The following is a 27414-nucleotide window of genomic DNA, read 5'->3' as shown; positions in this document are numbered from 1 at the left end:
GGGAAAGATGGGTGGACTTATACAGCTACAGCTCTACAATGGTTATTGTGTAAAAAACTTAAAAATGTGATAAGACTAAGTCTACAGCCATGTGAACAGCTCTGAGTCTATACATATGTAAATGCTATTGTCAACATGTTAACATGCTTACAATGACAATGCTGATGCTAAGCAGGTACTGTATAATGCTTACCATGTTCACCATCTTAGTTTAGCACATTAGCATGCTATCATTGCTAATTAACACTAAACTCTAGCGGAGGCTGATGGGAATGTTTTGCAGGCATTTAAGAACTGGATGAATTTTCTATTTATTTTTTTAAAGTGGTGATAGCTTTAGATGAGAAGTTAAGGAATCATAAAAATGATTAAAATTTATCCTGAGGGGAATGTGTGTACATTTCATGACAATCCATCCAAAAGTTGTCAATACATTTCAATCGAAACCAAAAAAGGCAACCACATGGTGGCGCTAGAGAAAAAGTGAGGGGATCACCAAAATCATTAGGATTCATCTTCTGGGCACCATGAATGTCATCGATCAATTCTATAGTTGTTGAGATATTTCAGTCTGGACCAAAGCGGTGGGCAGACCGACCAAATTGCCTTACCAAGAGCCACACTGCTAGCATGGCTAAAAATGTACATTCTTTAAAGAAATCAAAATCCTCTGTAGTTCAGATATGTTAAAAGCACTTGGTTTATCTACATTTTAAAAATGTGCTTTCACATTTAATTACACTAGTTTCACTTTCCACAAACCTAAAATAGGTTATTAGGGCAGCTCCTTTCAAAAAGGATGATGAAATAAGGAACATGAGAAAGCTTGTCCTAGATGAACAAATATAGATGTGACAGTTGTCCCTGGTGTCAGCCAAAGCTACTGTGTGTTAGCAGCTATCACCTCCCCCTGTCAGTTTCTCTCCTGTGCATATTATCTGCACAAAACAGGCAAGTGGAAGACCGAAGAAAGAAGCAAACAAAGAAAAATCAGTCATATTGTAAAGGCTATGAATGTTACAAGGCATCCATTGGAGACAATATGCTGCATAATGCGCTGCTGCATAACATTATCAATATGTTGTTGGTAGAATAGGAGAGAATATGAGTGGGAGGACCTGGTTAGGAAGATTAGTTATGTTGTAAAGGTTAACTCATGCATGAATTCAAGCTTGGAATTTATTATTTATTAATCAAGAATGTGCTAATTAGACATCCCCTCCCCCTCGCTTTTCCCCCATTGTGGGATTTAGATGACAGGAAGATGGAATTAAATATTTGTTGCCACATATATAATAAATAAACTAGTGCAGCCATAACCACACAGTCAAGAAAAGTCATCAGCTTCCAATATATCTTCTCCACAAAGCTCTGAGCAGCCTCACTAATCCCCTTTCCCATTCGATTTCGGTCGCCCCCGTTTCTCAGCAGCAAGGCAGTTCAGCGAGTGCATCGTCTGGGCTCTTTAGTGGTGGATGGATATCAGGATGCTTATCAGTCATCCATGGCTCACACATCACTCCAGAGGGGGTGACACACACTTAAGAGAGAGATGAGGTAGTTGGGGGAGGATGCCGAGGCATTTCTGGAAAGTGCCCACTTTCAATTAAAGTTGCATAAGTCACGGCAGCCGCCAAATGTTTGTTGTGATGATATTGAATCAGAGTTTGTTTCTTCCCTCTCGCATTCTTTTATCAAAGTTCAACATTAGCACCTTTCCAAGCCAATTTTAATAAGTGCTCCATAGAATTAGCACTACAATCCTATAACATTTTTCTGACCGAAAGCCAACCCTGGTCAACCGATCATTATGGAGTCCCAGTTCACCCGTCCAGGATGCCCGGACATACTTTTGAGGCTCCGCGTCTGCGGACAGGTGCGGACTTGTACTAGTCGTGCAGCCGCAATGTTGCGCGCAATGTGGTGGACACATGCAGCCGCTTACCTGGCACCGCTTCCGAGTCCGTGCGACCGAGACAAGTCCGCAGAGCATATGTCCGAGCCCGTCTCCACTACATCCACATGCGAGGTTTTCAGTTGTGTGTCTGCCTGGCATACTCTATGTGTAGGACCGCCAATTTAACCCACCAGTCCTCATCGATATACTGTAGCGGCATGTGTCTCCGCTATGAGCACTGTCCTGCAGAGAGCCACGAACTTAAAACAGAGCTTAAAACGCAACTTGCTAGTGCAAAGTTTGCGTGAGCACCCCTGCTGTGTCGCCGGACTGGACCAGCCTTCAAAATAAACTTTTCATGCAGAGCTAAAGTCGGTCTGAACGAAGCCTTAGCTTGTTTAGCTGTACGGTCAAAGCAAATGTAATCATTTTACCTTCTGGTAAAAGTCCAACTATTAAACCAGTGGCCATTCTATCAAATAAAACTAACTAGGCCCATTAGACTACACTTCAGATTGATCCCTCACTGTCTAATAACACCCCATCACCCTCCTTTAAATGGAAATATATCCCATTAAGGATATAATTCAATTTGATGGGACTTCTAAGCCATTTGTAGCCACGCTGTGTAGGTGACAGAGGAGCAGTACATTCACCGACCACAGGTTTTGACTTAATTGGTCAACTTTTTTTGCCGGCCTCTTTTGATGTCACCTCGGCTCTATTCTTTAGCGGATAACGAAATGTGTGCACTGCTGTGTGGACAGAGAGGATTTTCTTTCCAAATTGCTTCAACTATTCCACATCCAGAGGTTGTAGGATAAAAGAAATTGCCTCATAAAACAAGTCAAAATCAGTCACTGAATGGAACACACTTGAACTGTAACTTATACGATTACTCCTCCTCTCTCATCTACTTGCCATCACCCTGTCAGCTCATGAAGCACTTTCATCTCATACTGCACCCCGCGAACAGCTCTCGTTACTGCTCACTTCGCTACAGCTACCCCACTCACTCCACACCTCCCCCACACACCTCCTAACTGGCAGCAGGCACCTGTGTGCCCTGAGAGACCACTACTACATCTCTTCCCTGGCCAAGTCTGCAATCCTTCACCTGTCAGACTGGTTCACTGCACTAACCTTGGATCAGATCCAGGCCACTTACTCAGTACATGCCCGTTCCACTAAGTCTGACTGCTCAGCCCACACAGATTTGTTCCCACCAGCCTACAAAGTCTATGCCCCCACAGTGCTTCGTTTAGGATTTTTTTTTAGCAGTGGGAGCAGGTCCGAACAGGTCCCCCCGCCCCATGAAACTGAACTGACACTTTGCTGCAACACAAACAAATATATGTATTCACCTCTATTCACACACACAATGAGGCATATTTTCAGTTGTGATTGAACTGTATTTTTTTGAGTTACTTTATAAGCCAACTTTGATCTTGACATAGAGGCTAAGCATTCTGTAGCAAATAACAATAAACCCACTATTAATTACATTCTCTTAATGCAGTGTAACTACTTCAGCATGTAAATAATGCACCTAAAATACAAACGTTCTCTGACACGCACTCTAACAATGCAGCCCTATTTCTGATACCGTGGGGGGCAGAAATGTTGCCGTGGGGGCGCGCCACGGTCAAATCCACATAGGAGGAAACAAGCCCCATTTCCTTCTCATGTTGCCAGTCACCTAGCCTCACATTGCCAGACCGACCTCCACAGAGCTGCGGAGAAAGGGCTGGCTAGTCCACACAGCATTCCTGGATAGAAGAAAAACATGCTCCGGTTTATTGCCGTTATTGGCACCAATCACACTAATCACTAAGTGCCAGACGGAGCAACGTTGTCTCTGCAAAATAACCTCTGGAAGGAACTTGTTTTGGTGGAACATGTGTACGTTCAAAAGTTGTTTTAGCCGTGCAACAGAAAACTCAGATTGTACAGATAGTCTAGCTAGCTGTCTGGATTTACCCTGCAGAGATCTGAGGAGCAGTTAGGCCTAACCATCCTCATAAATCCACCGGAGTTTAGAATGCTATCACCAAGAAAGCGGAAGGTGAGGGACTTCCAGCAGCACCGGAGCAATCCCCTAAAGGAATCGATATAGACTACCAGTCACCCAACATACAGGACAGGAGCTCCACAGTAGAAACTGCCTACTTTATGATCTGCAACATCCATGAACATGATTTCCATCACGGTAAAAGTGGACACCTGTGACATGAAAGCATGGAAAGGTATTCAAAGGCTTTTGTATGTAAAGTACATACTGTGGTTTTTGGACCCTGTAAACTTGTTTGCACAAGTTTAATATTTTACAATAAATAAAATATTTTTCATCTTTCCTCTTTCAAAGAGAAAAGAGTAAGAGCCCCCTTCATGTCAGCTGAAGAACCTTGTAAATCCGGTGCAGAAATGGGACTAAGCAATAATTAAAGAGATGACTTCTACAGAACACGGCCAATTAAGAAACTATTTTTACAGGGTAACATTTCAGAGTTGCTTCTTAAACTTCTAGTTAAGTTAAAAGTCTGTTTGCACAAACAGAATAAAGACAAAGTTGTTTAATTGTCAATACGCTCCAGGACATATAATATCCCTGACTTAGTATTTGTCCAATCTAATGATTCTATCAGAAAATCTGACTATGAAGCTGTTGTGTTTAATGTGCTACTGCTTTTTACTGCTACCATGAATGTAATATCCCTAACACCTTTAAATCCCAAATTAAAGCTTTTCATGTGATAATGACTTGCAGCTTTTGATATTGGACTGTTCAAAAATCCACATTTGTTTGTTTTCCAGTCAAACCTGCCTCAGGTTAACATTGTGCACTTTTCACTGCTCCGTTAAGTCGGAGGCGTTGTTGGATGTGGAAATGATTTTCTTGTCAAATTGTGAAGCATGATTTCTCAATTTTGGTACTTTAAAATGTCAGACTTTGGTCAGTTTCTGCAACAGTGTACCAAAAAAAAATAATAATAATAAAAAAGGTGTGGAGGCGTCTGCAAGTTTGTTTTTCTGCCTGTAGCAACTAGTGACCCTTCGCCAATCAGCAGTCACTTTGGGTACAGTTGTGTAGCAAAGAAAAGCATTATTACCTATTAAACTGCCCTAACTGACTGTGGCATTGAATATTTTGATATAATTTGGTAGCCAATAGCGCTGACATTATTTACTTAGTGTCAAAGCTTTAAAAGTCTGTTAGATGATGTAGCCGATAGGGGTGTGAGTCTTCACTGGTGTCACAATTCAATTACGATTATCCTGGCAACGATTCAAATCAATATCACGATGTGCCACCTCCTCAATATTATTATATATTGCCACACATGGTTTCCATCAACAAATTCAAGCCGTCAGATATATGGATGAACTCCCCTTTTTATTGTATCTGCTCTTAAAGACACTTTCTGAATGTAGCGGAGCCTGAACACAGCAGACAACAGACAAAAAGGCAAAAACAAAAGCAGAGACCGGGAAATTAACAAGTAACATCATGGATCTTTTTCACAGCAGACATTTTTACTTGTCCTAGTAGGAAAAGCACAGCTGAAACTGATAACCTTAACGATGGCTCAATTCCATCAAGTGTCCCAGTAAGCTATATCAGTGAGTCAGCATGCACAACACCAGGACATCTCCTAAGTGGCATGCAGCCATCATTAATGGTTTGGAATACACCTTTGCTTTTCCTACTATGACATGTCAACATGTCTGCCGTGAAAAATTAGGCAATAATTGATTATGGTCTGTCCCTGCATCGATGCAATCCCAATGATTCATTTCAACACACTAGTAGCTGAGCAGCAGATCACCTACAGTATCATGCGGATACTGATTAGACTTGTAATTTGACAAGTGAAATAAATATGAATATGGAACTGAGCAGCTAATTAATCTTTCATTTCAAATCAGTGTGGCAGATCAGGCAAACATGTTAAAATTGCCTAACAGTAACTGTGTGTCTGCCTCCTTTTCGGCTGGGTCTGTTTCTTCAGTTGGGGAGGGATGGATGGATGGATGGATGATAGATGGATAGATATACACACACACCGCAATTTCTTCTGAAATTGTCTCTAGTTATTAATGTTATGAGCTACATTTGTGCTTCAATGTCCTAAAGGCTTCAGAGTCATAAAGGTGTTAGATTTACCACCGTAACTGGTGCAACAAAACTAGCAGTTCAATTTCACCTTCCTATACCTTTTAACAACCACATGCACATGCAATGTTGTAGTGAATAATGTCTTCCAATTTTGTTGCAAAAAAAACAACAAAACATTTTTTTTTTTTTCAGTCAGATGTGTCTTGGGGAATTTTACCAACACAGTTTTCCAGGCTTGCCTCACACAGCATTGGTAAAGACCTGTCAGTCACCTCATGATCAAATACTCACAATTCACTTTTAACCATCAAACTTCAATTTCACAGCGACCACACAGAATAATGCAATCAGACAGCATGGCAGTTATTTAACAAATGAACATTATTTATGTGCTAAACCCATGACCAATATAAATCTTTTATGGATGCAGAATATGTTGAATTTAGCATCACATTGTTGTGAAACACTGTAGAAGCCTGTCTTTACATCTCCAGTGTTTACACCTACAGTACCTCTACCTTTCATGCTCCTCATGCAACGTGTTCTCCTTCAGGCAAAATTCAGATAAACGATGTCCACCCATGTTCTCTCTAAATATTTTTTTCTTTATGTGAATAGCTGAGGAATATATTGATTGTTCTCGCCTTTCTTTGTTAATAGGCATTCATATGCTTGTACTGACAGTGTGAATAATAAAGTGGACTGAGGAAGTAAAACAAGCGGCTGCATGATTACAAAAACCTGCATGTGTTTTAACAAAAATTATGGAAATGTCCCATTTCTTTGTCCTCATCAGGGAATTTTAACAGCTGGCTCATACTGAAAGCTATAGCGTGTGTGTGTGTGTGTGTGTGTGTGTGTGTGTGTGTGTGTGTGTGTGTGTGTGTGTGTGTGTGTGTGTGTGTGTGTGTGTGTGTGTGTGTGTGTGTGTTTCAGTAAAGCACACAGATGCTACACACCACACAAATACTGTGTTTTTTCTGAAGTGGGTATTTTAGTGAGGAGCAGACATTGTTAGAATGGTTTCACAGGGACAAAAGGTTTCTCGTTAATATTTAAGTGTCCACCGGTGCGGTCTGAGGCCACAGAGGCTTTTTGTTTGATATATGATTCATGTTAAGGGAGATATTATCTATTGCAGTTTAGCTCGCCCCAGCCATTTCTGAAGCTTTTTGTTATTTGGTGTTTTCTGAGTTGCTTCAAACACACATGCCTGTCACTTTTTGGAAGGTTTGTGAATGAAAAGCCAGAAATGTAAAGTATATTACTTTCAAATATCAAATATTGACACTGTCCTATTTGAACATATTTTTGGCAGAGCTTAATTATACAGTACACCTAGGTACCCATTTGATACCCAGACTATACTGTATCAAACTGTGCCCCACTCAATGAGGTGCAGATCGTGAGCTTTGTGTTAATTAAGAGGCTCAGTCTCAGTGGAGTAACCTAGAAATCTAGATGCACCCTAGCGGCAGCAAATGTAATTTGCAGCCAGGGTCAGTCTAGCAACTCTCAGTTGGCTTGCAAGCTGGAAAAACCAAACTCTGGTCAGGCCAATCACATCGTGTATAGAGTCGGTGGGCGGGCTTAACATGAGGAAGGCAGAGTTCCGCGTGAATTCCCTGCTACTTGAAAACAAAGATGGCTGTTGCTGCTGCTGCTGGCGAACAGCGGCCTTTCGAATCGACTTTGGCCGCGACTCTGGAAGACTTGGAGTTAAGCACTGAAGTCATTCTTAAAAAAGGAAGATGTGTTTGGAGTTTTGCTGACCAGATACGGCAAAAGTTTAATCTATTAACTAGCGTTGCTCTGGTTGGTTCTAACGCTATCCTAGTGCGTGCAGAGGGAATTTGACAGACAACCGTTTATCCCGCCCCTCGGATTGAGCCCTGCCAATGGTGAATTCCCAGACCCAACATCTTGATGTGGGTCTGGCTTGTCAGGCTGTGAGTGGAGATAATGAGTCTCAAATATCTCACATCATCTGGCTAATCATTAGTACGCTCTTCTTAGAGTCGTATTTCTTAATTTTTCATCCTGGTTGATTTGGCAACACCTGTGGTTACAGTGGTTACAGCAAGTGGGGTTTAATGCTACGAAACACTCCTTGCGGAGCTACTTTGTCAGAAATAAAACGTGAGGGCTGGGGGGTATTGCACAAAAGTAGAATTTATAAATCCAGGATAACAGATAAAGCAAGCCTTGTCCTAATCTAATCCGTGCATCCATGGCTTCACGGCTTTCTTCAACAGACCGTGAGGTCTATAACAGATTTACTGAAGCTAAAATGGAGAATACACATTGTGTATTCTTTACACAGAGTGAGCAGCAGCTTCATTTGGAATTTTGACAACGAGAAAGACATCGTTTGTAAAAAAAAAAAAAAAAAAAAAACGCTGCTGCTGTAATGAAACCGCGGGAGAAAGTGAGGCAGACGATCGCAGACCGACTGAATGCGTAAGTAGCCTCAAAATATACATTTACTGACCACTGCTCTGAATTGAATCTGCCATACCATTCAAGGAGTTAGGCTAATTATTTGCACAAATGAGCAGTTATACTCTTTGCCTTAAAAGTGAGCAGAAGACAGCCTAGTTTTATGACAGAAATTTACCATGAAGATCAATTACAACCACTGATCTACAATGCTAGATTGTTATGCGTACATATCCCTCTCTCTCTCACTCTGTCTCTCCTCTCTCTCGAATGGGCTAAAATATAAATTACCTAAGTAACATACTTACTTCCACTGCTCGCTTTTCAGGCAAAGTGTACAACAGTTCCTTTGTGGAAATAATTAGCCTTACTCCTTGAATGGTTTCATTTAAGAGCTGTAGTTCATAAATGTATATTTTTAGATATTGTTTAGTCGGTCCGCTATTATCTGCCACGCTTTTTCTCACAGCGGTTAGACATGCAGTTAGACACCCCCGGCCCTGATTGGTGCATCTGAACAGGGAGCTGTGGATTTTCACACTACAGGCTGTAGGTGGTGCCAGAGGAGCCAGATTTTTTTAATTTTTTAATTACCTGCTTCATGTAGTTCTACTCGAACATAGGGTCAGTTTCAGCTAATATGACAGAAAGTTAGTTTTATAAGTCTTACCTACTGCACCTTTAAATGCCAACTGTAAACGTGACTGTAAAACAGTGTATTCATCAGTTATTTCCCCCCAGTATAACCAAATATATAAGTCAATCTAAGGTCAAAAACCATTGAGGTGTCCTCTCCCTGTTGTTACATGAATGTACAGTATGTACATTAGCCTCAACTATATAGTTACTGGTCCAGTGAACTAAGACTATAATTAGGGATGATTGTAGAATTATAAAAAACTATAATAATTGTTCAAACCTCCCAAAGCACTTTATATATTGCCTTTCATCACTGACTTTAATTAAAACACATTTGCAACTGTATCAGCCTTTTCTAATTATCTCAACAACTGCCATAATATACTCACCAAACTTCTAACAAGCTTTCATACAGCAACCTAACAATCACAATGACTAGAATAATTATAAAAATAAAACGGCCACAACTTTAAATAATAACGGTGCTTTACTGAACAGCAACATGCACCTGTTGTATTTTAATGCAGGCTGATAACAATACGGTAAAAAACACTGCTGAGTGAACAGAAAAGGCTTTACAATTAATAAATCCTGGCTGTTAGCCTGGTCAGGAGCAGGCTAGCTGCACAGAATAACTATCCATGATAACTTAGGTGCCTCTGCTTTTGTGCAACCAAGTCAAGGCTAAATTTAATCAGGATAACTGGAATATGCCGGCTTAATCCCTTATGCTGGTTTTGTGCAATAGCCCCCTGGAGTATCTGTATACAATGCAACAAAACAATGTTTTAATAAGGAAGTCAATCAAAAATCATTGAAAATAACAATCTGATTTCATCCCGCACACAGCACAAGTAGTTTTCCACATAACAGCTGGACTGGCTTAAATTGGTTAAGTCGCCTGCAGCTCTTTCTAACAGCTCATTCAGCTTCCTTCTGGTTCCATAACTCAATGCAATAATTAAAACTGATCTGCAGTCAGAAAAATGACAAATAAGACATAATTAATAAAAAAAAAAGCAATTTTGCGTATCCTGTGGCTGCTTCACAATAAAAGTCATACTATGTTTTGCCAGTTGAATAATTTTTTTATGAAGCAGCAGCAGGAAATGTTTTATTTGCACTAACGTAAAAGAACGTAAAACAGATCTGACACGGTGAAAAGCCAACAGTAAACAGTGAGGCTGATGTAAATGAGATCAGATTACGCTGGATTACATGTTAGCCTCGTTTCCTGTGAATCCGTCATATATGTGAAGGCAATTGGAATCCTGCGCGGGAATGGTGGACTCCGCCACTGACAATGCAAACAACTGAATAGAGCAGTAATTATGATGACTTCTGTAGATTTTTTTTTTTTTTTTTATAAAAAATGGGAACCTATCTTCCTGAAAATCTTAAGGACTTTAACTTTAACTATGGAAAATGGGAGGAAAAAGGGAGAACTACTACCAGCATTGGTAGTAGTTCTCCCTTTTTCCTCCCTTAAAATGTACCTTTTTCTTTCAGTTTTTGGGCTTCATAAATCTCCATGTCCTGGTTTATTATACTGTAAAACACGGGGAGCATTACAATACACTGTCGAGGAAGTGATCGCTGGAACACGAGGGAGCCGAGATGCTTAATTGATATTTATTTATCATCCACATATGCCTACGTAATAGCCACTTAGCTAGGCACAAGTCATTTGCCCAGATGCCTTTACATTATGGTTGCTGTTTAGAGCATGCAATAATGTCATTTGTAAACCCCCAAAGTGATAATAATTACAACTGCATACACTTTAAGAAGTGACCTTCACCCAGTTAGTGTTTTAATGGGGTTGTAGCTCAGATGGACTCTTGTGTGGAGTTATTATAGGACAGATTAAGCTACAGAAAACCCTTCTAAAAGGCCTAGCAAAGACAGATTTGCTGTTGAAGAGTGCCAGCCTCCATATAAGCAACATTTAGAGAACATGTAGGTTACTCTTCAAGCACTAAAATTCTGTCAAGCTCCATTCTTTACCGAGCAACAAAATGCTGCGTCTGCGATAGTGCATCAGGACATGGACGGCTTGTTGATGAGGATTAGGCTACTTGGTTATTATAGGTCGGCTCCTCAGGAGATTTAAGTGTAATTAAAGTCCCTGCTCATTAACTCATCAGTGTTCCACCTACAGTATAGTGCCTTTTCATCTCACCACAGTATTGTTCTGCAGGGGATTGTGGGCCATGTAAATTAAAAACAAGTGTCTGATAGCATATGATGAATTCTCTAACAAAACACTTCAGAGTATGTCCTTCTTGGGAAAGAATTCATTACCATAAATTCAGTTTTTTATAAATACAGGAGGTTCCAGCCTGTAAAGATGAATATAACAAAACGAACACAACCAGACGTTATTATCCAAATATTGATTGAAGCCTTAGGCGGATCACTGGCGTGAGATTTTGTCTGTGAGAGAAATAATAAACAGGGAGGTGAAATTAGAACTCTTTTCTTAACAGAAATGGGTCATATTTAGAGTTGTGGCATCATATTGAATTCATTCTGTATCAAAATTAGGTTAAATTTCCAAATATTTTTTTTTGATCATGGTCAAAATGTAAAATAATTCATTCTCAGATCATTCATTCATACTGAAATCTGGTATCTGTTATGTTTTAATTAATAAATCATGGTATATTTATTTTGGTGGTGGAGAGTCAAAACATTTGAACCTGTATGTGTGTTGTAAGGCTGCATGATATGAGGAAAATATGCAATATGTGTGGCTGGGTTGGCTCAGGTAGAGCAGGCGCACGTATATTTAGAGGTTTTTGCCTCGACGCAGAGGTCTAGGGTTCGACTCCAACCTGTGACGATTTCCTGCATGTCTTCCCCCTCTCTCACCTGTCCTGTCCCAACATGGCATCATGACTTTGCGTAAACATACATGTCACTTTCCTAAAGCCAAATGGCGTGTTATCTGTACGCATTTTGAGCTATCCAAGTGTATGTCTACGCTGTACACAGCGGATGTAAACATACACACCACTGGCGTCGCCACGTTGCGTGTTATCGCGAGAACGTGATGTACTATCACGAGGACAACGTCACGCGCATGTAAAAAAAGAAAAAAAGGTTGGGTTTAGGAAAAGAACATTGGGAAAGGCTTTAGTAACACAAAAACACGACGGTGACTAACGTCACACGCTTAGGAAAACAATAAACGGTTGGGTTTAGGAAAGAAACATTGGGGAAGGCTTAAAAATAAAAAAACAACGTTGAACGCCACATGCGGGACGCCATCCTGGCTCTCATGGGTGAAAGTCCTACGTTTTACCCATCCGCCACCCCAACCAACCTCCCCTCCCTCCGCTGACTTGTGTCCTTTCATACTACTCGCTACGGCGAAAATTCACATGTAATGTAGGTCAATGGCGGCCAAACGGCGTCGAAAAAGCGCTAAAAGGCGATAACACGCAAAAACGGCATACGAATTGGCGTGTCATACATACGGCACTTTATGAGATCAGTCTGCCTGTCCATTAAAGGCGGAAAAGCCCCCCCAAAAAAATAATCTTTAAAATATGCAATATGCGATAACGTTGAATATCGCGATAACAACATTACTTGCAATAAATAAACATATTACAATGTACTCAGTTCTGCTGCTTTTAGTATTCTAATAAAATACAATAAGTTGAACATTGAATTTAAAACACAAGGAAAAAATTTACAACATTCTTTAATTGAACAAATTGAACATTGAATAGAAAAAGCACCACTAAAGAAAGAATGTTAGATTTTAATGTGTCGTTTTCTTTTAAATAACACAAAAAACTCTCTATTGCGATGACGATAAAAAAAATAAAAACGATACATTGTGCAGCCCTAGTTCACTGTAAGAATTAAGATCGACTTTGCGATGGCGGATACAAACAAACCGCAGGCTTTCACACCACTGAATGCATGCCCGTCTTAGTGCTCCAGTGAAACACTACATAAAGTTTTTATATTAAGCTTTTATTACATTTCATATGATTTCCACCTTTTGACTCCACCTTCCTGTCTCCATTTTTTACCTGCAGGGCAGTAGTTGGACACAGAGAGCCGTTGCCTGATGATAGTAAAGACAATATCACCATTTTCACCCGAATCCTCGACAGGCTGTTGGATGGATATGACAACAGGCTACGTCCTGGACTGGGAGGTAGGCAACACTATATATTAGACGACTGCTCTGTTTTAGGATGCATGAAATTGTGCATCAGTCAGTTCAAGTCTTCATGTATACGTAGGTCTTTTTATACATGCTGCTGTAAACTTAATAAACCCATAGATTATTAATTGTTTGATGTACGTACATGTCTAAGCAGTATAATCTGTACCGTTCATACACGGCTTTTATTGACCAAACGGATTACTAGGTATCTCTCCAGATGAATTAATGGATAGAATCTATAACACTCCCTAACTTGGCTCAATTGAGTGTTTAAGTATTAAAAAAAAGGTTGGGTAAAAGAAGAACAACTGACTTGTATATGCAACCAGCAACTAATTCTCTAGATGGTCTAGTAGATGTAAAAACTGGATTATTATATTCTTATTGACATTAACATTTTGCTTGTTGCTGTAATAATTACCAGACACTACACTGGTTTTGCGAACTCTTTGCTAAATAAAGTGGTAGTTTTTGGACCTCGTGGATCTAGAAAGTCACACACAGATGGCACACCAACACTCAAGTCAGGTCACTTTGTGCAGAAAATCTGTTTTCCCTTGGGTGGAAGTCTTTGTTCAATCATGCCCAAATGGCAAATAAGCACGTCAGTGGAAATCCCTTTAATTGATGCCATTTCATCCAAATATTCGCACCCCAAGGATAACAAACCGCATAACAGCAAGTCCACATGCTCAAGCAGGCTTTGCCATTTCTCAGCCAGCCAGCTGGAATGGTCATTTCTGCTCCACTGCTTGCTGTTGAAGCCCCGCGCGCACTGCTATCAGGCTGCAGACCCACCAGGCCGGATGACCTGGACTACATCACAGCAACAAGAGAAAGGAACCAGGCACAAGATGTTAATGTCATATTCTGCCTCTGTGCCATCTCCAAGGGCAAGGAGATGGCGAGGCCTGCGCCACTCAGGGCTTGCAGTCATGATGGTTTCCTTTTATAGAGCAGAGACTCAATGTAGAGACTGAGAAATAGCAGGCTTTTCCACCAAACCCAAGAGACTATTACAGGCTGGACAGGCCAGTGGAAACACAAGAGAAACCACATATACGAACATCATGGCCTGCACCTTGTGTCTTCTAATATTTAGGAAATTCTCACTGACCATGAGCAGTACCATTATACCGAAAATAATTCTAAAAAGGTTGAAATATTACACTTAATCAATAGGCCAGCAGATCAAGATTGCTTTAAAAGGCTGAACATATGGTTAGGCATACAGCTTTCTGAATTCATTAAGCAGCAAGATGGCCACATTTTTAATTACTTATTCTTATGATTTTTTATTATTCATAGATTTTTATTCATCAAAACTTTGTTTCATTATCATATTTCTTCTATACTGCTATATTTGTGTTGCCTTGTGTATTATTATTGTATCTCTCTTACTGTAGATACTTTCTAGGTTATTTAATGTAAAGTGCAGTATAACAAACTGTCTGTCTACAATGCAAGCAATACTCAAAACACTATGGATACTGTAGTTCTAGTGTAAATCTAGTTGATAATGCATGTGCTATTCCCTGGAGTAGCAGAACAGCATGAAATCAGTAATTTCGTGTTGCAGATGGATCTACATTCATCTTATTTGTCACAATATATTCAGACATTACAAGATATTGGTTATTAATCTGCAGATCTACTCTACTCTACCCTCTGCTAATCTTTTACATTTTGGACCTCAATAGTCCAACTATCCACTAGTTTTGTCACGATGCGATATTATATTGATTCTTAGGACAACAATACGATATTTATTGGTCTCACAAAGTCTGCCACGATACGATTTTGATTCAATTTCAATTCAGGGGCCTGCGACCGATACGAGATCAAACATAAGCCCATTTAACACAGTTACATTTATACTGCATATACATTTCTAAAAAGCAACTAAAATATGATGTGACAATTTCATTACTAAGCTCTTCCAGACATTAAAATAAAAAAGCACTCTTTTTAATAAAAAGAATAAATTAAAGTGAGAATAAAAAAATCTTAAAGATGATGATATGTATTGATATTTTCCCTTTGTATCAATAATAGTGGATTCTTGAGGTTTGAATACCTGCAAACAGACACACCAGTTGGGGCCCTCCTCAGAATGGCCAGAACGCTCCGTCAAGGTCAACAGCCCCAACATGTACATGAACAAAGCAACCAATCTTCCTCCTGTTCCTCCTCCGCCAGCACCCATGCCCCACCACCTGCAGTCCTAGTGAGAAACAGTTATGTGGGACTATCTCAGATAAACAGACTGGATAGTAATATGAGATAAACAATTAATTTCATTTTTAGCGACATCTATTAGCTCTGCCCTATGCTCCGGTGCATTGTTGTAAACAGGACAGGGCCAACTCATTCTGTTCCCCCGCCATGCAAACTGCTGACTGGGTGTTGTGATAATCACGCGTTTGTGAGAGCCATTTGTGTCACAGGAATGATTAATGTGGAAGTGGATCTTCTCTCTCAAGGGGGGGCTTTGCCAAAGGGTTGGAGACTTCACCTGTGGGTGGTCAGTTAGATCTGGGACACAGCTAGAGCCCAAGATCTATTCACTTTTGGAGAAAAGGCTCATCACTCTCTAGTTGTTGCACCACTGGGAGCAGCTATTTGTCTCGCCAATGGCTCGAAAGCCTACTTCTTCACACATTCGGCCCAGAGGAGCTGATTCAGCCCACACTGAAGAGGGCAAAATTTGATCTGTCACGACTTTTATATCATGCCATGTATGCTGTATTCAAATGATTTGCGAAGTATTGGAAGCAACTATTTCACAACTCATAATTAATGTCACATTTAAAAGCCCGGACTAATTTACTGTATGATGGCCAGTTAGATCGCTCTTACAGTATCAAGAATAATTCATAAATCATTGTGACAGAACTAAAGCAGCAATGGAGCTTGTAATGTAACAAAACGTGCTATTATACATGTAATTATGATTAAAGAACTACACTGGCCTGTTAGGAACATACAGACCCTTGTAACAGCCATGCCAGATTCATACCACATTAGACACAAATTGTCTAATAGCAGCAAAGTGTGCCTATTATTTTAAGAAAAACACACACAGATCTGCATTTTTAACGCTGACTGCTGTAGATTATTCCTAAGCCAGTAGTCCCTTAGGGATTGTTAAATGTTTTTTGGGGTAGGCTAACTAAATTATGTTGGGTCAAAAGTGATGTCTTCTCTCCAAAGATAAATACTTGGACCTGGCTCAAAGCAGATTTTATGCTGTAGTGGACAAAACTAGCTTGAGCCAAACATAAAAGTAGTTTTACTGAACTAAAGACTTTCAAAAGCTCCTATGAAGTCGCTCGCAGCAACATTTTGCCCCTAAATTGAGGTTGTAGAAACCCTCCTGGGCCAAATACTTGGGAATACTATGTCCAATGCTGTCTAGCAATGTTTGAGTGAATTTTAGGAAATTTCTAATAGTATTAGTGTTAGACTGATACTATTGGTCCAGCATTATGTTCTAAAACCTGCAATCTGTGGCACAACAGAGTTAACACGGTTTTGACAAAATGATGCACAAAGACTGTAGGAATCCAGGTATTAAGCCGTCCAACAGGGACACAAATTCTTCACTGAGCCTGCATAAATCTAGTTTTGGAAGTGTTGCTCTCTAATCCTTGATTACAGTTGAACTTTTGGGAAGCGGCTTGGTTAAATGCCAGGAGGCAGACATCACCGTCATAACAAAGACGCAAAAGCCTTCCGTACACATGCTTCCCTGTAATGTTTTCTGGTCCTTGTCGTCCCTTTCCTCAGAGAGTGTGACAGAAGTGAGGACAAACATCTATGTGACGAGTTTTGGGCCAGTGTCGGATACAGACATGGTGAGTGTGTTCCTCTTCTCCTTCCTCCCCACTTTCATCAGCACCATGAGTCATCAGCAGGTTAGCAGTGTTCACTTTACTCTGAAGTGAGTGGAGAGCATTTGTCATTTGGGATTGTGCAGCATGTGAACATCCTTTGCAGAATAACAGAATTGAATTTCAGCAAGGATTGCACACATTTTCTAAGTTAACAATCTTCTCTTTGTCTAATAGACGTTTTTTTGCCCCACTTTTTTCATTTGGAGTCTGAGTTTCTTTATTTTCAATAGATACATTTGGTATTTTAACATCCAATCATTCAAGACTCCGCTCTTTTATTGCTGCTTCTAGCCTTGCTAAGGGGAAAATGTATGGAATTATAGCACAGCAAGCTTGAAGTTAACAGTTTTTTTGATTATATGTCAGGGATAGATAATAAAGTATAGTAGGTCTAACTAATTATGAAAACAAACGCACAAAAACTTAAATTTCAAGATGAAGCACTCAGGAAATGAGTAAATACTATGGGTAGCAGCCAAACCAAAGCAAGCTCTTGCTTCCTTTTCCTCTGATGTTTTCACGCTCTCTGCAGCCACAGTCTGACAGACTACTTTTTTTTCAAAATATTTTTATTACGAAGCTTGATTTAAAAAAAAAAAATCAAGTTGACAGACTACATTTTAAACCAATATTCCTGTTGTACGCAAAGGAAGCCGCCTTCTGCATGTGGTGTTCTACCTGTCTACTTGAGGTTTCTCCTACAGAACGATTTTGACATTGTCGGTCCTAGTAATTTATTTTCAATACATGCTTTTCTACTGGTGTGGTGGAATTTCCAGAAACACCATGTTGTGGTAAGAGACAAAAGGAAAAACTTGGACCTCATCAGGTCATTCCTAGAACCCAGGTCAGGGGACGAGAATCCGGCCAGACTAAGAACCAAAACCGGTTCTTGAATGCTACAGATTGAGGGAGTCTAGGCAGCTGCATGATACGGGAATGTTTTGTTCCAGGACGGTCTACTTTTGGTGGTCGGTGGAAACAGGGTAAAGGGGCCTGACACACTTTAGCACACATCCCAGAGAGAGATAGACTCAACTAGGTTTTAGATGAGCATCTTATTTGGCACCATCAATATCTCGGCATAACGAATTTAGCTAGAGCGAGAGATACAGTGTGTGCATCTGGGGAAGACAGAGGAACCTCAGAGTTGAGACAGGACGACGCGATAACACGTCGTGCAGACTGATCTCACGAAGTGGCGTACGTATGACACGCCAATTCGTATGCCATTTTGGAAATGATATCCTTTTGTTTTAAATTCAACTTTCAATTTATTATATTTTATTAGAATACTAAAAGCAGCAGAAATGCAGAACTGAGTAATAGGTTTATTTATTGCAAGTAATGTTATCGCGATATTCAACAACGTTACCGCATATTGCAAAGATTATTTTTTTGGGGGGGGGCTTTTCCGCCTTTAATGGACAGGCAAACTGATCTCATAAAGTGCCGTATGTATGACACGCCAATTCGTATGCCGTTTTTGCGTGTACACTTTTCAGCGTGTTTATCAACGCAATCCGCCTGCCATTGACCTACATTACGAGTGATTTTTTGCCGTAGCGAGTAGTATAAAGTCCGCGTAAGGAGGTTGGTTGGGGTGGCGGATAGGTAAAACACAGGACTTTCACCCAGGAGAGCTGGGATCGTGTCCCGCGTGTGGCGATTTTCAGCCATTTTTTGTTTTTTAAGCCTTCCCCAATGTTTCTTTTCTAAACCCAACCGTTTATTGTTTTCCTAAGCGTGTTTGTCGTTATTTTCCGTGTTTTTGTCGCTTTTTTTGTGTTACTAAAGCCCTTTCCTGTGTTTTTTCCTTAAACCCAACCTTTTTTTTTTTTTTTTTTTAACACGCGTACAACGTTGTTCTCGCGATAGTACGTCACATTCTTGCGATAACACGCAACGTGGCTACGTTTACATCTGCTGTATACAGCGTAGACATACACGTGGGTAGCTGAAAATGCGTACAGATAACACGCCATTTGGCTTTAGGAAAGTGGCGTGTATGTTTACGCAAAGTCATGATGCCATCGTGGGTAAACTGTCCTGCCTGCCTACATTTTCTCCTCAATCGAGATTCCATTAAATGCTTCTGTGTAAGTCATCAAAGTCTCCCGAACCTTCTTTACGTATTTGAGTATCAGTTGTGCTGCTGCTGAGTTTTTCCTTACCAACTGGCACATTTTGCTCTACTGACATGCATGCAACAATTCTGACTATTACTGGAGAAACTCAGTCTTGTCTCAGTCAGTCCGACTCTAAAATGCTGCTTCTGTCATCAATTGAGCTGGACAAAAATTCAACATGGCAAAGTTGTACTCAATAAAAAAGGGCAATAATTAAGCTCAATAATTAGTATTGGGTAATATAATCACATTAAAATGTGATGTGTGCCTATTGTATTGCAGGTATTTGCCATTATTGTAGGCCCTAAATTGTTAATTGCACTACTCAGCTATAAAAGTCAAATAACTTTAGGACAGAATCAACTGTAGTGCAGTTTTTACCAGCAGGGAAAGATGACATTTATATCATGACTATGTATCACAACAACAACAAAGTTGTAGTCAAAGTGCTCTCTTTTTAAAAACGGCACTAATCTGGAGAAATTCCATCGCGATCCCCGGATGCCCTCCTTTAAACAGCAGATGCTGGATATGGTTCACGCTTTGTCTTGGGACCTCATGTGGCATTTGACATATTTGATCATGCAGCTCTAATTGACCACCTTGAGCACTGGGGTTGTTTCTCTGGCTCAGCACTGAGCTGGCCCGACAGCCTGTATGACGTAGCAAGATTAGTGGGTTTATGGAGAACTTTGTGTTGAGTCTCACCAGGGGGCTGCTTCTTCTTGTAACTTTACACATAATCTTCTCTGAAAAAGGCTTCTTTTTTTGTTACATGATATTAAGTCCATTTCATGTTTTATTGACATGAACATGTTTTATACAAATAAAACGCCCTTCATTAACTCTGCCAACAAGGTTATGTTTTTGGTTCAGTTTGTCTGTTCATTTGTCAGCAGGATTACGGACAAACTACTGGCCCGATTTTCATGAAACATGGTGGAAGGGTGTAGCGTCAGCCAAGTAAGAACCTATTCAAATCACAGGGAGGATACAGGAATTATCTTTTACTTTCATTAACATTGCCAGATAGGGCATTTGTGCTACATTTATGTGGTGTCGGAATATAAAAAAAAAAAGAAAGAAATGGGTTCCAGACTGGGAAAATTCCCACTGCAGTAACACTGTGAGATAAGGCATGCCTTGGTTCTCTGAGTGCCCTTCTAGTTTCTGATGAGTTTTTCTGAATGGATTATTTGTTGAACTTGGGACAGAAGACAAAGGTGTTTGTTTGCATTGCGTAAGAAGCTGTGTAATTGGCTGACAAATGTTTCACCCCTCCATTTTTGTTGTCTTAAAAGTTCATGTGGGCTCGGCACTTGTATGTGCATGAGACAATAAATAATATAACTTTAAGAGCCTTATGTCAAGTAACACGACTTCTCAAAGTCAGGTCTTCAGGGACTACCTTTACATGCACATGATATTCAGGTTTTTGCCCTTATTCCGAAAAAGACAATATTCTGACTAAGCTGTTTACATGGCTAATGAAAGTGAATATTCCACTAATATTCCCGTTTACATGTAGCCGTGCAAAATACGATTTTTTCAAAGTTTACCAGCGGTGCGGACTTGTTGGACCGTGTGATAACAGCGTCCCTCTTTCATTCCTTCAACCAGCTTCTTGAAAAGGTTGGCGTAGCGATGTGTGTGCATCTCCTTCTTATCGGGTCTGCAGCCTTGCAAACGGTTTACTGGTTGGTTTGTGTACAGCAACCATAGAAACGCACAGAGAATAATACCAGAATATTTCACGCCTTAATCGGAAAAAGCTATATTCGGATAAAGGCCTCATTTGGAATATCCAACCGGAATGTACAGTTTACATGACCTGTATCAAATTCGGAATATTGTCATATTTGGAATAATAGTGGAATATTGGTGTGCATGTAAACATACTCACTGTGCAGAGACCATATTTAACTATGTGGTCAAAATAAACCTACCGCCATACCATTGTGAACAGCTTTTCACACACTCACTAAGTAGGCAGCTTACATTATTTATCGATAGCTAAATACTTTACAACATTTACCTTTGCACACTAACTGTAGTGACATTACTGAGAGTGATTGATTTAAAAGCCTACAAGCATTTGTCAATCAGCGCAGCTCTGGGTGACATGTGGCTGACTCTGTGAATAGAAGATATGTGTGCTCATACTTCTGTTGATTTACTGTATACATAGCTCATCTGTACTGTACATTAGAACCAAGGACACATCCAATAGATTGTCATTAGAATGCTGAGGTGAAGATTTATCACAAAACTAATTTTGCAGAAACTTGTCTTTACAATAGATCTTATCTTTTTACTATGGTAACACTATTTCCCCCCATAGAGGCATACATTATAAAATTGCAGTTTCCTGATTTAGAATCATTCACGTTTAGCCATTACACATAGTTTGTTTAGGTTTTTAAAAAATAATACTTTTATCTGTCATGGTTGCATGTGCTTGGCTTTTTATATTGCTGAACAGCCCTACCAGGTCCGGGCCCGTGGTCCCTGGACAGAACCACACTATGAAGTGACAGGTTTCTTGTTGGACAGTCTACATTAAGAAATAACTACATTAAGAAATACAAAAACTACAAAAGGCAGACAAAATGAAATGGGATGCGAAACAACCACAAAGACTACAAACGACAGTCTGGGAGTCTCGCTTCTATGTAGAAAGGGTGGGGGGGGGGGGTTTTACACGTCCAGGGGCATGTTGTCTAATGATCTGCCCATGGCTGTAGGCGATTTGATTTTACAAATATTTATTTATATTGTTTCAGATTAGAACATTAGAAAAGGTTAATTTGGCATTCATTTAGTACACTGAATAAACAATAATAATGCAATCTATTAACGCAAGAACCCGTGCTTTAAACTAGAGTCTTAACACATTTTTACTCATTTCACTCCCCCTTCTTTAAAAACTATGCCACAGTCAGGCTCCCCCATTCAAAAGTGTCCAAACTTGCCCCTGCCTTGATGAGACCATTTCTGCCATTTTGAAGATGCATTATGCTCCCCACTATGTGTTGAACTTGCTTTGTGAGAGAGTGTTAGCTTTGTTACCTTATTACAAGAGACAGTGCTTTATCTTTTTCAGCAGATATCACCTTTGGGCTCCCTCAGGGCTCAATTCTAGACACCATATTTTATTTTTTCCACATGCTCCACTTGGCAACCTCATGAATCAACGGCACCGAGCGCAATCAGTGGCACACATTATGACCGCACAGGACGTAGCAACCCACTTGTGGTAATGTTTTGTTAGTGAGGTCACAGCAGGTGCTTTCTGTCTGCTACCAAAAGGCAAAATACCTGTTGTCCATACACACGCACACCTTCGTCTTGTGATCAATGTACTTTGGTTGTTTTTTTTTTTTTTACTGTCCGCAGATGTAGAAACAAAGCATCAACATATGGAATTTCCTTAAATTTCTGCATTGCTTAGTCAGTTTTAGATGATGTCAGGAATTCACTGTTCATTACCCAGGCAAGGCTCTGGCCCCAGGCTACGCTGCATTTTCTGTCTCCATCTGCACATTAAGACTGCATAAAGGCTTCAAGCAGTTCCTTTCAAGATTTCCACAGTCTAGCCTCAAAACATGATCAAGCTTTAGTCTTCAGGAAGCATCACACTACAGAACAGACAACTTGTAAAACACGTTGCAAGTCTAAATATATGCATTGCAATATAAGTAGATTACTTACTTGTTTCACTTACATCTGTGATATGTGATGTATAGCCTGAAGCAATATCTCTTTGTTTTCATATAGCAAGATACGTTTACATGTTATTCTGTGAATACGCCTACATTTTGAGAATTTCAGTTCAATGAACAGTGCATAAGTGAGAAAATGTATTTATGGACTTTGCATTCAGAACAAATACTCCTTCCTCCTACTGGAACTACCAAGTTCTACGTACACATTAGTAGAATTGGCAGCAGAGCTACTGTATTTGATTGCATGAGATCCACAGGACTAAAACGTTGGTCACAGATCAGCTCTAGGAGCTCTGAGGAGGGAATCAGAGGACAAGACCGACGATTATACAGTACAGTGAGCAAATGTGGGTAGTTGGCTGCACTAGATAAGTAAGTCTTGACTCTGGATTTTAGTAATGAGCGGTCTGAATTGTTGAAATGTGTGCCCGTTTCCAAAAGCCAGGGAACCATCTGAGAGTGAGTGGGTTCGCTCGAGTTTTAGAGAATAACAAGTGTTGCATCAGCAAGCAGGGAGGTAAATGTATGATGTTATGAGGGGCGAGTTGTTTGTCACGATTTGTATAAAAGTGTATTTGGGCATTGAAAACCGAGTTCTGGTATTCAGAGCCGATAAAGCTACATCTACAGTAGGTCAGGGTCGTGCGATCACGTTTTCTGGTTCATGAGTTTCAAGGCTACCGAGTTCAGGAGAAGTCGGATGTGTTATTTCTTTTGAGTGCGGAGCGGGACAGCCCCGGAGTATTGAGCATTGCAGCAAATGGTTCTGGGAAACAAAAGCATGGACCAATTTTCTAGGTCAGTTAAAAGGAGAGGAAATGACTAATCCTGGAGGTATTTCAGAGGTGGAAAGAAGCTTTTTGAGATATTTCCTTGATGTGTTCACCAAAGGAAAGTTCTTCATCGGAGACAATTCACCAGTTTAACTGATTCATTTTGGGCAGCTTTCCTAGTTATTAAAATAAGGTGAGGAAAAGCAGCTGTATGCTGCTAAGGATGTTAAGAATATCCTTTAGTCTACTGCTTGTTGTCATGTGGTTACTGCATCATTGTTTTGTCATAGCTAATTTTTTCCCTCCAGATTCTTTTAATGAGTATTAATAAAGCCAACTAACTCTTTAATAAGCTTTTTTTAAATTGACAGGTCCCTCTGTGTCCATTTAATTCTAGATAATGAGTTTGTGTGTAGTGTCTAGCTTGGGTTATGTTAGTAGGTGTCATTTTGGTATGATTTTTGCTCATCCAGAAATGCAGTAAATAAGCTCCATCAAAAGAAAAAAAATCTGATCCTCACCATTTCAAGTGGGTACTCACAATAAACTCATAGACCACTCCATAAATGCTAGGATTGCTTTTGACGCAATGCAGGAAACTGAACCCAGATCACCCCTGCTGGTTGAATAGCTACACACTCAAAAGGTATTTTGTAAAAAGTACATTTGGAAATGTGTGTAGTGGAAAATGGATTATCGATGCCATTTTTTGGCATTAATTAGTTACCTTGAAGCTGGTGAAAGAGATGAAGAAATGTATTTAAGGCTTGCGTTTTAGATTGATTGGTACAACATTTAAGGATAAGAGCTGGAGATCAGCACATTGCTTTGTGGGACGGGGAGGCGAGAGGAAGCACATGCACACTTAGATAGCGCTGGGTTGTGCTTGGCATTTAATACTAAATGACCCCAGTCAAACATTACATGTATCTACTCTTATCATTAAGGTGACTGTCGTTTATCTCCAAATCAAAATGACCGTCTGCCTGTAACACTGTTAAGAACCCTCTTTCCATGAAGCAGATTTTTTTTTAGCTTTGACAAAACGATCTCTCATGTTTTTCCACACTCTCCAGCAAAATGTTTCTTGTTCTCTCAGTGTGGCGTCTCTCTTTGACCACATGTTTAAGGCTGTTTGACTCTCTGTGGTCTGTACATGAAGAATCACACACACGTTTGTACAGGCGAACCTGTTCTTCCCAGCCGAACATGTTGAACTGAAAGCTATAGCGCGCACGGTGGGCATGCAGTTACAAACCTTCAGAGGTGCACGACCACGCGGCACAACAGCTTGCTGAGCCGTCGCTCTGGAAACGGCAGCTGTTGTGACGTCACGAATGCCGCGGCTACCATAAGCCTAGCTTGAAACGGCTCTCCGCTCCGCTCAAGATACGCGCCACGTCTATTTTCACGCGAGCCGCGGGGCGTTAAAACAGCCAGGCAGGAAGTGTAACAGCGAAAGCATCCAGTCAATTTACCAAAAGACACCCCCCAATATCGTAGGTCTCATCTTGGAGGTGAAAAAACATAACAGACATTACAGAACGTTTTTTATAAAAAGGACAACGCCTGGAAAGAGGTATGGAGTCTAACAGGAGTGCTTGGAGTAGAAGGTAGATACTAGCTTAATGAACACGTAGAGCTGGGCAATATATCGATATTATATCGATATCGTGATAGGAGACTAGATATCGTCTCACATTTTGAATATCGTAATATGGCATAAGTGTTGTCTTTTCCTGGTTTTAAAGGCTGCATAACAAGTACATTATGTCATTTTCTGAACTCACCAGACAGTTCTATTATTTGCCTTTACCCACTTAGTCATTATATCCACATTACTGATCATTTATCAAAGATATCATTGTGTAAATATTTTGTGAAAGCACCAATAGCCAAAACTACAATATTGTTGCGGTATCGATATCGAGGTATTTGGTCAAAAAATATCATGATATTTGATATTCTCCATATCGCCCAGCCCTATGAACACATGATTGTTCTTTCAAGCACTTGTAGAGACAATAAAATCTGCGAGTCAGGCAGGGAAGACACTTGTTACCGCACGCGTTCTCTGTGGGGTATGGTGCGCGGCAGAGGATGGAACAAAACTGCGGCGCAGTTCTGCGGGCCTGTACTTAAACTACTGCGCTGCCCAACGTCTGCATGCTAACATGTTCACAGTGACAGAGCTAGCATGTAGATGGTTAGCGGGCATAATGTTTAACATGGCCAATCCATATTGTACATGTAACAATATTTCACTGGATTCATGAAAGTTCGGACCTGCTTGTGGTGCTCAATGAGGAGCCAAGGGATCACCGGAGTTATTAGGATCCATCCATCCATTTATCATTGATCTTTCAGTCTGGACTAAAGTCGTGAACCGACCGACTGCCAGTGCCATCCCTCGGGTCTCGCCGCTAGCATGGCTTAAAAATGTGAAGCATAAATGCTTGGAAAAACTTGCAACGATCCTAGACAGAGCACACACTATAACCTTTGCATCTCATACTTTGTCGTGTACATCCAGTGGTCCAATTACCCATCTCTCATCGTAACATCAAGTGTCCCAGAAATGTCTGCTTCTCGCTCGCCCTGAGGGCCACTCGTTCAGCCTTCACTTGGACCCCAATACGCCACATCTGCCTTTAGTGCCACTATCGCAACAGGAGGGAAGCTAACTGCATAATCGGAGTGAAACTCGAGTATTAGTTCGATAACAAGGCACGTTGTTCAGAGTGCTGTCTGACCACGGCAGATTTCTGCAGTGTGTCACACCAAGAGCCAGAATGTGGGTTACGATTTTGATGCTGATCTCTGGTAAGTATACATGTATGCGTTTCTCTACATCAAGGCCCCTTTTTCGCTAAACTCTTGCAGATTTTTCTTCAGTCTATTTTTTTTCTGTCTCACCTTCCCCCTCTCTCAGTAGGTCTACGGAGTCGCAGCTCATTCACATGTACTGTATGCGCTGTCATGACATATTTACCCATTTCATGGTGCGATTTGACAAGTCTGCTCTGATGAAATGGAAAGTGATTGAGGCTGTCACAGGTACTGTGCTGAAGCCTGCTTTGACAAAGATGTCAGTGATGTCAGTGCCACATCTCACCACAGTTTCACAATCTCTGGGAGTAAACATTTTTTTAAATATCTGAGGGGGATTTTTTCAGCACACAGCTGAGCAAACTAAAAAAAAAAAAAAAAAAAAATGCCAGAGCACTTCAAGGTCTTTTGAACAGAACAGATGGAGGTTTGTTACTAAAATTTGAAGGTGAACTCCTGGATTCTGCATCAATCATGTTGACCTTGTTCAAAGACTTGCAAGCCCAAATGAGCCCCCTTTTCACGAGAATTTTTAATTTGTCTCATACTTAGATTTTCAGCACCTTTCAGATAAAAAAACAAACTATACTCTTAAAATAGGGCTTCATTTTTTTCACTCACCATACATGTCATTATGTTCCCTAGCATCACAATATTTTTTATTAGCATGGCAGGAACAACTAGAAAGAAAAGCAGGCACAGTCTTTGCGTACCCTAACACCTACCCTTTGTTCCAAAATCCAATTTCCCACATGGTTGCTGTCAGAAGAGCAGTTGTAAA

General features: G+C 40.4%; 1 protein-coding gene across 2 annotated transcripts in view; it reads left to right on the top strand.

The window, feature by feature from the left end:
• The window catches only part of gabra3 (gamma-aminobutyric acid type A receptor subunit alpha3), a 110669-nt gene that overhangs the window by 46544 nt on the left and 36711 nt on the right, over positions 1-27414 (top strand). For both annotated transcript variants that reach the window (XM_028595806.1, XM_028595805.1), the window contains exons 3-4: positions 13148-13269; positions 17071-17138. In XM_028595806.1, coding sequence (XP_028451607.1) covers positions 13148-13269; positions 17071-17138 — 190 coding nt within the window. The remainder of the gene's footprint in view (positions 1-13147; positions 13270-17070; positions 17139-27414) is intronic.

The sequence above is a fragment of the Perca flavescens genome, chromosome 13 (genome assembly GCF_004354835.1).
Source record: "Perca flavescens isolate YP-PL-M2 chromosome 13, PFLA_1.0, whole genome shotgun sequence".
In the NCBI taxonomy this organism is placed as follows: domain Eukaryota; kingdom Metazoa; phylum Chordata; class Actinopteri; order Perciformes; family Percidae; genus Perca; species Perca flavescens.
The sequence above is the reverse complement of the archived record's forward strand: the minus strand, read 5'-3'. Positions and strand labels throughout refer to the sequence as shown.